Genomic DNA, 16,826 nt, shown 5'->3' with positions numbered 1-16,826 from the left:
TCAGTTAAGACGTGCACGGGTCTCTATGGGCACGCATCATTTGTAAAAGAATAAAAACGGTGGGGGATGTGTGAAGCGGTCAACTTCACTTCATCCTGTACCTGCCTTCATCTTTCACATCGATCCGTCTAAAGAGTGAGCCAAAACTGCAGTTTAATAATGTTACATAAATATAATGTGTATTCTCTGTATGTCCTCCACCTGACATGTACGGGAAACTTACTGCAACGTGGTTGGTGTGTAGGAGGAGAGGGCTAGCAGCATGGGGCTAACGTTAGTTAGCATGAACTCCGGGATAGCCGACTAGTTTGAGAGTCGACAGACAACGAAACGGAGATTTCAACACTGTTACTTTATTCTACAGTAATTAACAGTACTTAAAGTCGACCATACGTCGCCAATATACTCACTATTTATTCATTAGCAGTAGAACATACAGCATTTCCCGCACCTGCTCACTTAAGTGGAACTCGGTCGAAGTAACGGCAGCGGCACCGTGTGCACAACTTTCAATTTACCTCTCAGCTCATTTTACAAAGGAGGCACCACCTTGTGGCACCTTTTGGCATTGCAGTACAAAATATATATATATAATGCACAATTTAAAGCTGTTTCCTAAAGGTTTCTATTTTATTATTACTATTAATGTAAGGAACCAAAGATTAATTTAATTGTAGTAACTAAACTAAACTAAACTAACTAAATCGATCATCGTGCAGCAAATGTTTCCTTAACTTGTGAATAAGTCTGTGGTTGTAACATTACCCTGGCACAGTCAATACACCTGACAGGATACAGGTGTTACACCTTGCCACAGTCTTGCTCTCCCCAGGATAATTTTACACCGTAGCCTGCAAATGTTCTCCTACACTAGCCAGCTGCCATCTGTTATGTTGTAATTACATCCCAGACACTGTAAACTACTTTGTGTTTCAGAGTTGTACCTCAAAACTGGGAGCGACAGGGCGCTGAAAACCTGATTGGCACTGAATATGTTTTGGGTGCGAAAGAAACAACGAGATTTGGACCATCAGGTGCAGGAAGCTGCTAAATAGTTTCACTGAAAACCTTCTTCCTTTGCATCCACTGTCTCTTTTCAATCTGTCCCAATCAGGATCAAAAGTGTGCTCGAGAGAAGGTAGGTACAGAGGTGAAAGGAGAGATTCCTGGCATGCTGCCTCTTTCAACACTATCACAGACTATGTCTCCTGCAAGGAAGGCTTCAAAGGTGACAACTTAAACAACACCACAACAAGAGCTTACACCACATGTAGGAGTTACACCAGCTGTGAAACATACTCACAGCAGGATTGCTACTTTTACTTAAGTAAATTATCTCAGTCCTTCTTCCACCACTGATTTTAGCACAGTTTCAGTATAGCAGCATCCAATACCGAAGTAATACTCTGAAGTAAAACAGATTTACTCTCCAAAATTTCTTTGCTTGCAGCTGCAGTCGCCCCCCTGCAGCTCTGGGGAAAATGGTTCGTCTGAGCCAGGGAGCTTGTGGAATAAAGGCTCGGTGTCCTGCCTTCAAGCTATCTCCAGTGCAACCGAAAGCATGAACGCAGACCTGGCAATAACTTCAAAGTCCCCCCTGGCATCCAGATGTAAGTTTCTCACTATCTTAGATACATTAGCTCCTATACTATTTCATTAACTCTTATTTAATATCTGCTGTGTTTTCATAGAAATATGTTTGATATCTTTTGGGACACAGCTTTTTTTTTTTTTTTTTTGCATCTCCTTTTCCAAAGGGAACAGAGAACGCCCTTCACACTATCACAACAAGCACAAGTCGGAGCATGTGAAAGACGGAGGATTAAATGGATCCACCCATGGGGAGATGAGCGAGCAAACACAAAGCCGAGACATCCTGAGGAGCAATAACAAGATGAAACACCTTTTCAGCAAAACAAACATTGAGGAGATCAGAGACTGTGAGCGTCCCTCCAGTGCGGAGACTCTTGACGACTTCCTGGGAGATACCACCCCTGTGCCACATCTTTGCATATTTGATCAAATGTCCAGTGAATCTGAAGAGGAGGAGGAGGAAGAAGATGAGTTATTAGCCTCTTGGCAGGAATCAAGAGAGAGGACAGCTGATAAGTCAAGCTTAGCCTCCTCTGGCCTCTCTCAGAGCCAACATTCCCTAGACTCATTCAGATCAACATTTTCATCTCTTAGTGATGGACACAGTCTCAGTTCTCTCCTAGAGCAAATTAGGCGACTGCCACCTACCGCTTCTGGTCAGATAGATAATCTGTACGTGGATGTTATGATGCTGTTAGGTGATATCTTAGAGATCCAGCTTCAAAGATATCAAGAAGCCCAGGGAGGGGCGACTGCTGCCCACAGCAACAAAGACATGGCATGCAGACCCAAACAAAGGTGATCATATGAAGAATAGATAGTAACTTTTTTCTGCAGGATTTATTTACCGAGCTAAAGGTCTGTGCCCGGTTGCATAAAACCACCTAGGTCAAGGTTGTCCTTAAAACTTCATCTAAGGCTGCATTAAACAAATATGTTGCATAAAATCACCATAAGGATTTCCTTTGATCTCTAAGTGTTTGCATTTAAGTATTCCCTTATGCATTGCTCAAAGGTCACAATGAACAATGCACAGTATAGATGTGACCGTCAACCTATCTTCAAAATCTACATTTTTACATATTTTTTAAATATACAGTGTAATGTATTTCAAGGAGAACATTCTCATCTTCTGTCCAGTTTCCAGGCTTTCTTTGTGTATTCTCTTTGTTGTCTAGCTAACACTTACAATACTGCTGTAAAGTAACGTTAAGAGATGATGGTAAGAGTGAAGCGTGCAAACTGAAGTGCACATGTGCTGGATTATGACAATAACTACCGTGAAAGTCTTAGTCTAAACAATTAGGCAAAGAGACAATCTAAGAGGCTTAATGCAACACTCCTGAGCTTAGGGAAATAATGTTTTAATAAGGGACAAACTTAAGTTTGAAACTTAAAGTAGTTCATGCAAGGCACTGGCTTTTTGACAATACACTGAATAGCTATGACCTACTGGCAACTAATTCAGTCGTGTTTAATTGTGCAGAGTTATCATTCAAAATATTCATCATAATTAGATGGAATTAAAAGTACTCATCTTGATTCAGATATGCAAACATGCTTAGGGTATAAAATCTTGTTGAATTTGAATTTGCGTTGTCTCGCACTCTCTGAAGGTTATCAGAAGAGTTACCTGATGAGGTGGACCAGTGTCGGGTCTGCCACAGTGGCGACAGCTCACCAACCAACCCACTGTTATCACCGTGTCACTGTTCAGGGAGTGTGCGCTTCATTCACCTCGACTGCCTGAAGAAATGGATCAAGTCAAGGATCGATTTTGGTGAGTAGAAAGCTAAATGGAGAAACATTGAATTTGCAGTGAGATCAGCAAAGCGGTTAGATGTTTGTACACTGTCTAAGAAAAATATAATCTTACAGAAGTTGAATGCCAAAGACTCATTTATTTAAGATATTCAGTGATCATGGTTAATATGTTGGAGCATACTGTATCTTCTTTGCAGGATTAGGCCCCTACACTGTCAGAAGATGTGAACTTTGTATGTGGAGGCTGAGACTGGACCCGAATACATTTGACTTGGACAAGTATTACAAAGAACAGAAAGAGGTAAACTGAGACAGAATCACCCGATGGAAAAAAACAACTTTATAACTGTACTTTATGAGAGCAATTTTGTCTTGCCCCCACATGGTTTGTTTAGGTGGACGCCGTCTCTTTCCTATTAATTCTCCGAGAAATAGCTGGAGGGTTTTCCTTCAGGACTTTGCTCGCGAAAGCTTTTCTACCAGCGAGGATGACACGTTCCTGCCCACTCACCAGGGTAACTATACGTTCTTTGAATCATGATTGTTTTACCTATAAATTCAACATACTATGGCACATAATGTGTAACAAATGAGTTACTATTAGCATGCTGCAGTTCCATGGTATGCATTGTAGAGCCAGGACACCAGAGGCTGTTGTTGAAGGATCACCACTAGAACTACATTTATATTTATCAATATTGATGTGTGAAGTAAAATAAATGATTACCTAGATAAATTAGTATGTTAGAAGTCAGACCTTATGAGCTAGTGCTTCTTGTTTTATGGTGCTTTATTATATCCTATATATTTATTTTCTTGTTTTGTTTTTGTGTGTTTAATGTGCTATTGTTGAGTTTGTGTTTTGTACTGTCTTGTGTATTTGTATTTATTGTAACGAATTTATGATTTTGACAACATATAGTATTTATTAGTGTTCCCCAAATAAAACATTTCTTTGAATACAAACATTTTTTCAATATTCTACTATGAACTGAAGGACATTATATTTTTGTATAGAATGGAAACTGAAATGTATGGTAACATGGCGTTATTAATTCTGTCCTCAGGTGCAGATATGGTCACTGCTTCCCTACCTAATAAGGATGAGACTCAGAAGAAACAGACAGAGGACGAGAAGCGCACCAGAGTCGTCTGACACTTGATCAGTCTTCTTTTTTTGTATCTTACAATAAACCACTATGCATCTAATTTAAGTGAGTGGATCAATGTGGCACAGGAAATGTAAGCGTTGGAGATATACAGTATATTATGATTAAGTAATTGTTTAATACAATTGCCATTACATTCAGTAAAGTATCAAGTGTTCAAATTATTCCTATAATAACTGACCTCTATATTGATTTATTCTTTTGGCACCATTTCATTACATTAGGTATTTCAGTACACAGATGATGCTTTGTTTTAATCCATCCTCAGGTGCATGTTAGAAATCAAACTTAACCATAACCACACTAAGAGGATTACACAGGAGTCAGTGAACAAGTGTTATCAAGACTCAAGTTGATGTTGCAGGAGAACTGGTTCTAACAATGTGCATCAATGTCACATGAGCGAAATCGCTGATGCTCCTTGTTGAGATTCCTGTGATGTGGCTCAGTTCTCCCACTACCTGTAATGCATGAGAAGAAAGATAGCCTACTTCATACAACCGAGTAACAGATTCAGTACACACTAACAGTAACTAAACTTGGATAAGGTAGATATGCTTTGATATGGCTGCACATTATGTCCACAATATTAAACATTTAAAACACTGAAAACAAACGCTATTGTGAATGCAATTAACATTTTAATACTTATAAAAACTTAAATGTGTCACCTGTTCCCATTTTCTGACATAGAGGATGAATGTAGTCACAGCAATGACACCAACGCCAAGAAGCATGCAGTCTTCAGTCACTGTCACAAACTTCTCTCTGTTTAAAGAGGGTTCATTTAGTATTAAAGCTGCTACAATTCATATTTTTATATTAGCAATGGATCAAATGACTATGTGTAATGAAAAAGAAGTTGCTGTAGCGAGAGTTAACACCTGACACCAAACAATATTGTTCTAGGCCACAGCAAAGCTTTTAAACCCACCTGCCCAGCACCTTTAGTTAGTGGAAAACACAACAGAGCTAAAAGGAGAGTGGATATTTGGACTTTTTTGGCCACTGTTTTTGCTAACAAGTTCACCATATCGACTTGAAAGTTAGTGTTGTGGTCACAGCTTCTTTATATACACCACACAACAGTATTAGGGTGTCATAATTTAACAGCTCTATATGCATTGCGGAGGATGCGAGTCATTAAACATGATGACACAAGACTAAATTTGAAACCAAAACAGACAGTTCTCAGCTGGTCGTTGTCCACTCAACAGCCAGTCAAGCAGCTTGTCCACTCGACCATGACAGCAAACACCTGTTCCAAAAATCAGAAAATGTGGCTTAAAAATAAATGTAATACCTCTGTTGTTTGGATGGGTTGACACACTGAGTGGTCGTCACTAACAAAGAGTTGTAGATGGCAGTCCTCTGTAGGCTGACGAACTGGAGAACGTGCTGGCACAGCTGGTACAGGCGCTCCACAGGGATGGATGATTCATTGTGTCCTATGAAAGTTTATTCACCTCTTTCAAAGTAAGTTCTTGTTGCCATTTATGCCGACCAGCATGTAGGGCAGCATTTCAAAGTCAGTACAGATGACTGAATTATCTTTACAGAATTATTTTTGTTACACCCTTATACTTTGCAGAAGCTGCTTCGTGTTTAAATATGATATCTTACCAAGCACCTCCAGAAGGATTTCCACATATGTCAGTGGGTTAGTAGTATTTAGTCTAAATTCTAGACCTTTTAAGACCATCAGCTCTGATTCCAGGACAGTCTGCTTGGAAACACTGTGGCCGACTGAATGCAGAAAGCGCACAGCAGTATTGTTGTCGATTATCTAGAAAATATTGGAAACATTTTTTTTTTAAGGTGAGACGCTACAGGCAAAACCATTGTTTTTCATGCACAGGTCAATTTTGAGAGTTTGGCCTATTTTGCTTCCATTAACATGTCTTCTTTCATACTAGTGGAAAAAAATACAAAATAGACATTTAGGTGTTTATTTTACTAACTTTGTCTATTTGGAAATGTATGCAAACTAACACATATTTAATAAGATAATGCCTAATTTGTATATTTAAACATAACATTGCAGAAAACTTAATGCGTCTTAATGCAAGTAATTAACTGGATAAGTTTCATGGTGATATGTATTAGTTACAATTGTTATCTTATTCATCTGAAGTGTCTACATCACAGGGTATTGAAAGATCTTCATCCGTGGCATTGCATAACTTACATGACTATGCAAAGACAGTTTGCTTGCAAGTTGCACGCAGGTGAAGACGATGAGGGGGAATTTGTCCTTGAGCTTGTCAAACACAGCATCCTCATAACTTCCTGGTTGATCAGCAGCTGCACCTGGAGGTGTGGGTGTGGTCAACAAATCTGTAAGGTGCTTGACCATGAACCTGGGGGAGATAATTAGTCAAATGAAAGGCTAAACCAATATCATAATGGATGGACAGGAAAGGCAATTGTGCTGCTCCTTCTTACCTTTGAAGTAATTCGATGGCTTGGTATCCAGCCAGCGGATCGAGTCTTAGTTCTTTAGTTATCAGGAAAATGTATTCTGAGTAACACACCAGAGAGGGAGGCAGGACGTTAGCAAAAGCAGAGAACTAAACAGAAAAATATTTTTTGCACACACACAGCATGTTGGGACAGAGTTTATCAGAGCATACCAGATACATTTGCAGAAAGGTCATTTTTAAGGCAGTTAATGTGTTTGGGCAATCCTGTATAAAGCAACAGAGAGGGATCATCAGTGGGGGGAAATAACTAAGTACATTAACTTCTACTCCACTACATTTTGGAAGCTAATTTTGTACTTTTTACTACTACATTTATTTGGCAACATTAGTTACTGGTTACTTTGCAGATTCAGATTAATACAAAAATATAAATCAACTTTAAATGATGATATATTATTATGGCATAATCTACCACATCATGATATATTATTCTAAAATGCATAATGAATACTTTTACTTGTAACAGAGTGTTTTATTGCTACTTAAGTAAATGATCTGAGTACTTGTTCCACCACTAGATATCATGTAGTTATGTGAAATAAAATGTAATACGAGCCATTTCTCTCCAGATATAATCGGTTATTCACTGTCATTTATGAGCGCCTTGCTGTGATGCTAATTTGAACATATTATAAATTAAAAACTAGAAATATTTCTTATCAAGACAAATCTTCCTCTAGATGATGAAATAAAATATCATAAAACCCAGCTGGTCCAATAAAGACAGGACTAAAATTCCTGGAATTATTGTAGGAGAAGGATATTTATTTGAACTTCTGATTCTGATTTTACATTTCTTGAATGGAACAGCCTAAATTCAGTGTAAACTGACAACAAAGTTGTATGGTATCATATTCTCTCTTTTTTGAAACTTATTTTTGCGGGAAAAGAACTGAGAGACGTGAAATTAAGACATTTAACTATGAATCACAACCATGCAGAGTTCTCGACACCCCCCACCAGACACCACTTTGCACAACTGTACTCTGTTTCTAAAATCTGTAAAGAAACTCAAGTATTTATTTGGAAGTTCCTGCTATTCTGTGAGAATACTTTAGCAAGCCAGTACTGACACCGGGAGAAACATGTTAAAGAAACAGAACTTCTAGCAAAAGTATCCTCCATGGTTTTAAGTAAATCGATTGTATTTTAGCCGTTATGTGAACTACAAGAAGTCTTTAACACTGCTTTCCATTTCCTCCTCCTCACTGGCAGCTAAAGTCTGGAGTCTCTGCTACCTGCAGGAGTTTGCATTGAGAATTGGCCTCTATAATAACAGGGCTCACAATTCCAGGTGGATGAAAGACTTCAGTGTAATGACAGGGAACAGTGAGGTAGAGATAGTCCTGTATAGCTTAGTCAGTCACACCTGCTGACAAATGTATTAACATTATTGCAAAATGAGTGCACCCCAGTTGAAATAATTGCATAATGGCAAAAGTATATTAATAAAAGCCTCATTTATATCCAGTAATTGTAGGCTAAATATTAGCGACCATAGAAGATGATATACCAATGTATCCAAGGACAGTTGACACAGCTGTAAAGTCATTAATTAAGAGGGACAATTAACATTCTGCAATGATGAGTTAAGTTATTTAGCTACACACTAATTGTCACAGCTGTGTGTGATATAGGCCTAATAACATGTAAATTGTACATAATACAATAGATGACTTACCTGGAATATTTTTAATTTGACAGATAATGTTACTTCGGTAAATAAATTAAATATTTCTCAAAATAACGGTTATAAACGTAAGTCTGACGTTAGGCTCATACGCATTTAGAATAGGCCAAACTAGAGTTGTAAATAAAAATGTCCAAATTCAACTGTGTAAAACAGCAACTACCGCTTTATGTTCAAACAAATATATAACGTCCATTAAAATGTTTACTTGTCAGCAAGCTAAAATTAAAAGAATGATAAACTGCCAACGTTAGCTCTCTGCGGTCCAACTATCCTTACTTACCGATTAGTCTTTTATCTTTGAAGTTTCCGCTACATTTTGATAAACTCTTGAGGTTATTTTTGTTTCTTTTGTTGAGATTAACAAGAAAATCTGTGAGTAGGTCAAAGGGGGCTTCTCGAAATTTTAAATGTATACTTTTGCTTGGCGAACAAAAGAAATGTTTTGCCATTTTACTACACTAACGGTCGTACAAAAGTTACATTTAACTACAAACAACCAAGTCCATACTCCGTTTATCTTATATGTTCCAGAAGATGGCGCTATTCCCGCGGTTTTCACCCTAGGACCTATTAAACGTTTCCTAGTAGGAACCATTGCTGCCGTTGGGGCTCATTTGGATGTTACACAATTGTTTCGTTCGCATAGTACTTGGTGGCTCTTCTAGTGCTGCGCAGCGCAGATCTCACAACATGGTGATAGGCTACTCACGACAGTAGATACTCGCCTACACATCTGTAGATCATTGGAAACGCAGCTGCTCGTGTAACTGCTGTGAAACAACCTTGCATACCTCACTGACAGCAGACATGGCCGACAAGACGCCGCTGGAGTCTGTTGCTCGCGTTGCGACCAGGATAGACCCGACAAAAGAGGGTCTTTCTATAGATCAGATTCATTTCATCCGACAGGTAGAGCTCGAACAGTGGAAGAAGAAAATACATAAGCTGCGGACACGAAATGTTGTGACGGGTCTCGCCATTGGAGCACTCGTTGTGGGAATTTGTATCCTTGCCATGCGCACTAACGTCAACCGAAGGTGAACTATGTAATGTTAGCTTAGCATGCTAAAGTTACTCAGGGGTTGTTGGATAACACGATGTAAAGCATAAAGCTAGTTTATTTCTGCATGTTGTGCTATTAGACTACACGTATTTGATTTGACTGGTAGATGTAGGTAGCATGCTTTTAGTAAGGTACACAGTTCACCATTCATTGAGTGGTAGGATGTTGGCTATGACAGGAAATCTCAGGTAACGTTAACTGTTCAGGTGGTTTTGAATGCATTAACAAAGTATAACACAGGTTACATGTATATTTTTAAAGATCCGTAAGTAGTAATCAATTGGCATTTAGCGTCTTTCTGTGTACTATTTAAATGTACCGATGTTAGTTCCTTTTAGGCAGGCAAGGGAAGGTGAGCCACGGTGAGTCTGATGACTTCCCGCTGTTACATCAACATGTTCCCGTAAGCGTCAGTGGGTACTTGTGATGGCAGACGTTGAAAATGTGGGTTTTCCCACTGAGGATACCCATCTATATTTCCCTACATTTGAAGCCCATGTTTGTCAGGAAAAGAAATGGATATAAATATAGAAAATTAGACATGATGAAATGCTCAGGGTAAAGCTGATTTACTAAGTCACAATTGTTTATTTTGAAATTGACTTACTATCTCACAATGTTAACCTACCATGAGCATTTTTTAGTTTAACCATGCGTAACATTTCTACTTTTTTATTTTCCTGATGTATATGGTCTTCCATTTTTACACCATTTACTGTATATCAAAAATAACTATTTGTATAGCACATTTCCTGCAAAGATTCAGCCCAAAGTGCTTAACAAAACAAGGTCAGATGAAAATAAACAATAACAAGCAATAGTGAGAGAAAAACAAACAAGCTAAAAACAGTTGGATCACAATACAACAAAACATTAACAATGATGCCAGTAAAGTTAAGGTTGGTCTAATTTCCTTTTAAAGAAGTAGTTTGTTTTTATGGCCCTAAACTGTGAAACACCCTCCCCTTGGATATTACCTAGGGGAAACACTGAAAAGGGTAGACTAAATGCAACACAAATCAACTGCACTACAGCTTCCAAAATGACCGTAGACTTGAACAAATACCTACAAAACTATGCTACAACTTTTATGAAATTAGGAAATATTGCAGGAAGGTTGAATTAGAATGTATTTGTTTGACTTAAGTACCTGATAATCTGGCAACTAAAAGTGCAGATGAGATGAGTTTGGTGTTTTTAATGAATAACCTTCCAGCAATTGGATACAAACCTGACTGACACACTTCTTGTCATGTAATGTTTGTTATACATTTCTTCTTGCTGTCAAATATTTGCCTTGACCACTTGCTCCCCTGCTAGACGGCTTCACATTTTACTCAGTCTCCCAGGAGAAGGTCATGGATGAAATGGATGAGGAGGCCAAGCGTGCCAGACTGCAGGCCCCAAAGAACGGTGCCAACTGAGACGCATGCGTCGCCTGTTGTCAGACTGTTTGTTCGTCCTGCACTTAACTGAGAAGGGACTTATGTGGACACTGACGCCACTGATTTATATTCCATGGCTGGCCGCTGTTTTTCATGTTGAGAAAACAGTGGACTTTGTTTTTTGTTTGAAGGTGAGGTTCTGCTGCTGACTTATAGCTAGACGTGTCTTTGATTAAATTTGCCTGTCAGGGGAAAGGAATACTCCACTGGGCTTTAATGTTACCCAGAAGGCCAGACTGTAGAGTAACTATAACCCGTACAAGTTTCCAGACCAATCATGTGATGTGCATACAGTTCAAGGGGAATATCCTAAACTTCAGTCAACTAATGTTCTATCTACAGTGGCCTTTTAACGGAGAAATGCCAGTGACACTGCAGAAATGACGCTCGGATGAACCTGAAACATTTATGTCGATGATTTGTAAAATAAAAATCTAATGTATTTGATTTTGTTTTCAACACAATTATGTCTGTAACTGTTTATGTGAGAAAAGACACACCGGGTGAAGCAGTAAAGATGACAAAAGAGCCGTGGTATTTACAATTGCATTTATTTTTGTCAAAATTTGGTACATGGAGTCTGATCTAGCCACCAAACCTCGAGAGTAAAAATATAAAATAAGACATTGTAAGGGAAAGGCACAGATTCAGCATGGCAGGACAGCAGCAGCTTCAGAAAGCGATACAACTATATAGTTACATTAAAAAATTTGAAAACAAAACTTCTTCGAATATATTATGAACTTTGGAAAATCTTACAGGGATTCCACTGCCAGAAGATTCAGTGTGTGTTGTGAATATTTTATAAGGCAACAGCTTCACATTCACAGCTTGGACTGATTTCTCTATATCCCACAATGCACTAATTATTTAAAACTGGGAGGGTAGATCGTCGTTACTGTGATCAAACATAAACTAGCATATTCTCTACCTCCCTTGTGGAAAAACAAACATGAAAGATATCAGCTCTTCCTCGAGTGAACACAGTTTAATCCACAACTGGTAAAAATGATTGAGAACAAAAGTTACTAAAGTGCACAAGGTGCTTGATCTATGGAACAAGCGACAAATATGATTTTTGCTTGAGCAAGAATTAAGGTTGCCATGTTTAGTTTACTCGTAACTTGTAAACATGATCTAGAAATGCATTCTACTATATACACATGTACAATCAACGGGTAAGCCAGTAGTCTAAAACCTAAGGTGGATTTTTCACAACTTAACAATGCAAAGAAATAATTGTTTAAATTTAAAACCAGCTATAGTATTTGAAAATCAATGTGTAATGTCGTCTTTGCTAAAGTCTTCGACACATTTAACCAAAACCTTTTCCAATTTAGACATGTCAACATTTTTAACTGTTGTAAAACTTTTTCTTTCTGAAGCATCAACATCTTCATATGTATGCGTTGATAGAAACGATATCTCCTTATTGTACAATGTGAAAAATCTTTTTCGCTACATCTAAAAATGTCAGGACTGCATTCAAACGTCTCCATGTTGTGTGTAGAGAACGTAAGTCATCCTATCACTAAAGAAACGAAAAGATGTACAACTAAATGTTTTCAAAATACACATTGGGCAATGCATCTGGAGCATTAATCAGAGTATTCACTGTGGAGCCAGGAGGTGCTGAGACATCATTAACTAATTGACAACAGTAAAAGTGTCAGAGCCTCAGCTATGGTTAACGTTACTGTGCTTAGGTTGATTAATGGCAGTGAATCAGACGAGCAGGAAAACAGGAACAATCTTCATTCTGGGTCAAACTGCAGCCCTTTGTGTCATCGCTTGTTGCATTAATGCTAAATGCTTGCGGAGAGAAAAACATTTAAAACATCCTGTGTTGCAGAGTACTGTGGCGTCAGTTTCTTTCTGAACCGTGTATTTACAAGAGAGCAATAATGATGTTTAACATGAAGTTACTTTGTGCTTCAGCTGCAACAAATTCACAAGATCTGACGGAGGGCTGAGAACTGGATGTTCCAGTCCTGTGTAAATCCAGCTTTGTTGATGACAGTTTATATATAATTAGATACGTTGAGGTAAATGACCACTGGCAGAGGGAAGCAGGTTACCGATCAGTGTGCCAGTGAAAAGTGTTAACGCGATCCACCTACAGGACGGGTTTGACCACTGCGGTCACACTTCAGATGAGGTAGTCCACATGTACAGCGTGCTTGGCTGAGAGTTTCTTACTAGGAAACCGAGAAGGAAAGGAATACATAAAGTGAGAACAAAGCATTTGTTTGTCAAGTTTAACAAGTAAATAATAGTTTTATGAAATCTGTCAATGCAATGTTCACTCACAATTCTACTAATGTCAGTGGCAAAGGTGACGCCTTTGCTTGGTTTATCCTGGGAGCCGCTGCTGCTGCCTCCAAGGGAGTTTCTCCTAATGATACCTAGTGAACAAAACATGCTTTATAAAACCTATTTAGACATAAGGCGGATCCAGAGAAATATTAATGGGATAGGCAAGAAGACTTTAAGAGGTTGCAGAAATATATGCTGATTTAAACAATCACATATCAATGTTTGCTTTGAAAAGGCCCCAAGTGAAGATATGTTAACTGAAAATGACTGTGGCAGATAAGTAAAGCATTAAATAGAAATACCAAAAGGTGACAATAGAAATAAAAAAACATTTCTTCAGACATTATTTCAAATACAAACATGTATTTTTCTCTTTGAACATTAGCTTGAAATTGGGCCATAACATCATTAAATTCTATATGATCATTTACTTTTATTAACGTGTTATTTTTAATCTAAATGAATATTACATTTGAAACCCCTAATAGACCAAAAGTTCGGGCCACCTTTAATCCCTCTGCAGCCTAAAAACAAGACCAAAGTATGGCCGACAGCCATATCTGTGCAAGAAATACACTTTATAAAAAGCTGACTTGCCTTACCACGAAATACTGTCTTTAGCATTATTAGAGCAGCAGGAGCCGCCAAATCTATGCAAAGACAATAGTTATGATAAATAACAAGGTAGCCTCATTTGTATTTGTCTGCCGATTCATGTCAATCAAAGCTGTCAATCATATCATCAAGTCCAACTTTATGAGTAAGTATATAAGTAATAGGGCTGAACAAGTTATCTAAACACTATCAAACTCCCAATATGGCGTGGAAGTGGAACATTTAAAAAGGAGCTTCAGCTGTTTGATAAAAAGGTCAAATAGACAGAATGCCAGTATAAGTGAAGTATTGTGGCGCTACAGAGATGCCCTGGCTGTCGGACATTTCCCAGGTATTAAATGTGGATATTCCTGCTGACCTTGGGGTGGCAACATGTCCAAGCGCTGCAGGCTGTTCCTGCGGGACGACGGGAAGCCGCTCCCCTTGGACAGGCGGCGCTGTCGGCTGGACAGCACAGTAGCAGGAGAGACGATGCCCGGAGGAGGAACCTTCCCCATCTTCTCATACTAGCTCCTCAATCTCTCTCTTCTGGGCGGCCTGCAGGGCCTGCACCTCGGTCAGATGTCTGATCAGGGACAAAAAGTAACAAACATGAGTGGTTGAAGGAAAAAAATATATATATACTGAATATAAAGGATCACAATTCTAGTGCTGAAACAACTCTTCTATTAATTTACAGAAAAATATTATTAACATATATAATGTTTAATCATTTTCAGTAACTTGTTCAGGTTTTAAATGTGAGGATGTGTTGTTTTTCTTTGATGCATTTACAATTTGATTATCTTTTGGATTTGGATTCTTTCTGGAACAAACATGAATAAATCACATTGGGCTCTGGGAAATTGTGATGAACATTTATTAATATTTTTTTAACAGACTTAATAAAAAAAAACAACAACAGATTACTCAATAATGAAAATATTTTTTGCTGCAGCCCTACCAAATGGCTCAGGCTCTTTTTTTAATATGATCAACACATCATATGCTAATAAAAAACTTTGGGTGAAGATTTGTGTTCAAACTGAAGAGTTGTTTCATTTAAACATCTGAAACAAACTTACCTTAAACATACAGTATAAAGACTGAGAGAAGAACATTCATGATGGCTTCATGATTTTTGACTTAAATCTTGTGTCATACAAAAACATTAAGTCCCAAAGTTTCATTAAAGATCATAAAAGTCATTGAAAACTGTTTGATATTCATGTGAGTTGGAGAGCCAATGGTCAAAGCTCTTAATATTACAAAAAAAAATCATACACTACAAAAACCCTTTTTTTCTCTTTTGAATTTTAAAAGCTGTGTTGTCAAAGTTTTCTTTTAGAATTCAAGGAAACACGGGATGAGTAACTGATATACAAATAATCATAATACACAGTTTAAAGCAGTCACTTACTTCTCTCTGAGTTCCTGCAGCTCCTCCAGCATGTCTGAGTCGTCACTGTCCGAGTCATCGCTGCTTATGTAGGGAGTGTTGCGGTTGTAAGTCATTGTCCATAAATGGTGAAGGGCATTGCTGTACTGCGGGCTGCCTGCCGCTCCATCCCACAGACGGCCCTCCATCTCAGCAGCCGTCACTGAGAGCCCGCTGTCCGCAGACGTTCCCAGCAGGCTCAGGCTGTACGCTCTCCTCCGACACCTCTTCCTCGTCCTCTGTCGTTCCCCAACAACCTCCTCTTCAACCTCCTCATCTTCTCTGTCCTGCTGCTGCTCCTCGCTCCCAGCCCATCCCACCTTCCCGTCGACCTCCTGCAGGACCCCCGTGGTCGACCCTCTGTTGGGGTGCTGGTGAGGAGGGGACAAGGTGAGAGAGGTGCCCAGGCTCGTCTCAGACTCCCCCTGCTCCTCGGTGCTGCTCTCTGTGCTGCCGCTGTCTGCTTGCTGTGGTGCAGCAGGTACAGCACATACTGGCAAAGCGGGCGCAGGGATGTGCATGCTGGGCGACACCTGGAATCGGCCGACAGTGACTGGTGCACACTGGACTTCTGTAACACAGAAGAAGAGAAGGTGTTAATCTAAATGCTCTACATGAATCCTGCAGGCAATTTTGACATTGCCTTTGACTTGTTACCTTAAAGACAAAAATGTATGCAAATTAATTAAGCATCTAAATTTACATCTAATGGGGATTTCTTAAAAAAAAAGAAGTTCTAGTAAATTGCAGCACTCCCTCTACTAACTTGTAGTGTCCATGAATAAGAAACTGTAACACCTGGACTGCCAATTTATATGAGAGACAGATGATCATTGGCTAAACAGTAGTGATTGTTCTGTAATCTGATTATCATGAGAACAAAGCCGCACTCTTTACTGACTTCCAGAGTTTGATTAAAATGTAATCATGTGTGTCTTGGTATCACACTTTCATTGTGCCTTTGTTCCTAAAATAATAATCTTTCACCACGGCGGGTATATCCTTTACAGAGCCTTAATTTATGGCCGTGAAAAAAACTGATTATTGTGATGGAGTTGTTCACTGGTGTCACACACAAGTGATGCACATATGTACTCACCTCTGTAGACACTTTCAGGGTTTAAAATCCTGCAGTAAAATCACACAGGGAAGACAAATTCTACCAGATTTGGCCCTTTATCGACCACTTCGATAATAATCCTTCCCACAAACATTTTTCTTTTTTTTGTCTCACTCCATTATTCCTGTTTTATTTCTTCTAATGCAAC

The 16,826-nt window shown here is 38.8% G+C and overlaps 5 protein-coding genes across 12 annotated transcripts in view; 2 read left to right on the top strand and 3 right to left on the bottom strand.

Moving 5' to 3' along the window:
- Nucleotides 1-488, bottom strand: part of tanc2b (tetratricopeptide repeat, ankyrin repeat and coiled-coil containing 2b) — a 150,074-nt gene extending 149,586 nt beyond the window's left edge. Inside the window, exons 1-2 of one of the 2 annotated variants that reach the window (XM_029456255.1) lie at nt 411-488; nt 224-303 (exon numbers count right to left, since the gene is read on the bottom strand). The gene's annotated coding sequence lies outside the window, so the exon portion shown is untranslated. Of the gene's footprint in view, nt 1-223 lie in introns of both variants that reach the window. The other variant, XM_029456257.1, reaches the window with a different exon arrangement.
- On the top strand, nt 17-4,561 carry LOC115024556 (E3 ubiquitin-protein ligase MARCH7-like). Of its 7 annotated transcripts, none has more exons than XM_029456269.1 (9): nt 17-135; nt 937-1,001; nt 1,115-1,138; nt 1,451-1,610; nt 1,758-2,391; nt 3,210-3,373; nt 3,555-3,658; nt 3,753-3,872; nt 4,425-4,561. In XM_029456269.1, the coding sequence occupies exons 2-9, from the start codon at nt 993-995 to the stop codon at nt 4,518-4,520; spliced, it is 1,311 nt and encodes a 436-aa protein (XP_029312129.1). In that variant the 5' UTR covers nt 17-135; nt 937-992; the 3' UTR covers nt 4,521-4,561. The 7 variants fall into 7 exon arrangements, with proteins under 7 accessions (XP_029312129.1, XP_029312126.1, XP_029312125.1 ...); XM_029456266.1 differs by having other exon boundaries at nt 1,115-1,228; nt 1,457-1,610; XM_029456265.1 differs by having other exon boundaries at nt 1,115-1,228.
- Nucleotides 4,159-9,225, bottom strand: cntd1 (cyclin N-terminal domain containing 1). The gene is made up of 7 exons (XM_029456272.1): nt 8,983-9,225; nt 6,972-7,047; nt 6,715-6,886; nt 6,150-6,312; nt 5,830-5,974; nt 5,198-5,294; nt 4,159-4,987 (listed from the first exon to the last, which is right to left on the bottom strand). The coding sequence occupies exons 1-7, from the start codon at nt 9,149-9,151 to the stop codon at nt 4,874-4,876; spliced, it is 936 nt and encodes a 311-aa protein (XP_029312132.1). The 5' UTR covers nt 9,152-9,225; the 3' UTR covers nt 4,159-4,873.
- An 89-nt stretch (nt 9,226-9,314) lies between these two features.
- On the top strand, nt 9,315-11,736 carry coa3a (cytochrome C oxidase assembly factor 3a). The gene is made up of 2 exons (XM_029455974.1): nt 9,315-9,705; nt 11,086-11,736. The coding sequence occupies exons 1-2, from the start codon at nt 9,510-9,512 to the stop codon at nt 11,187-11,189; spliced, it is 300 nt and encodes a 99-aa protein (XP_029311834.1). The 5' UTR covers nt 9,315-9,509; the 3' UTR covers nt 11,190-11,736.
- A 9-nt stretch (nt 11,737-11,745) lies between these two features.
- Nucleotides 11,746-16,826, bottom strand: part of wnk4a (WNK lysine deficient protein kinase 4a) — a 45,612-nt gene continuing 40,531 nt past the window's right edge. Inside the window, 5 exon segments of the mRNA XM_029455976.1 lie at nt 11,746-13,408; nt 13,521-13,615; nt 14,500-14,647; nt 14,649-14,706; nt 15,541-16,129. Of these exon segments, the coding sequence (XP_029311836.1) occupies nt 13,406-13,408; nt 13,521-13,615; nt 14,500-14,647; nt 14,649-14,706; nt 15,541-16,129 (893 nt within the window). The 3' untranslated portion in view covers nt 11,746-13,405.

The sequence above is a fragment of the Cottoperca gobio genome, chromosome 19, assembly GCF_900634415.1.
Source record: "Cottoperca gobio chromosome 19, fCotGob3.1, whole genome shotgun sequence".
Taxonomy (NCBI): Eukaryota; Metazoa; Chordata; class Actinopteri; order Perciformes; family Bovichtidae; genus Cottoperca; species Cottoperca gobio.
This window is presented reverse-complemented; position numbering and strand designations above follow the sequence as displayed.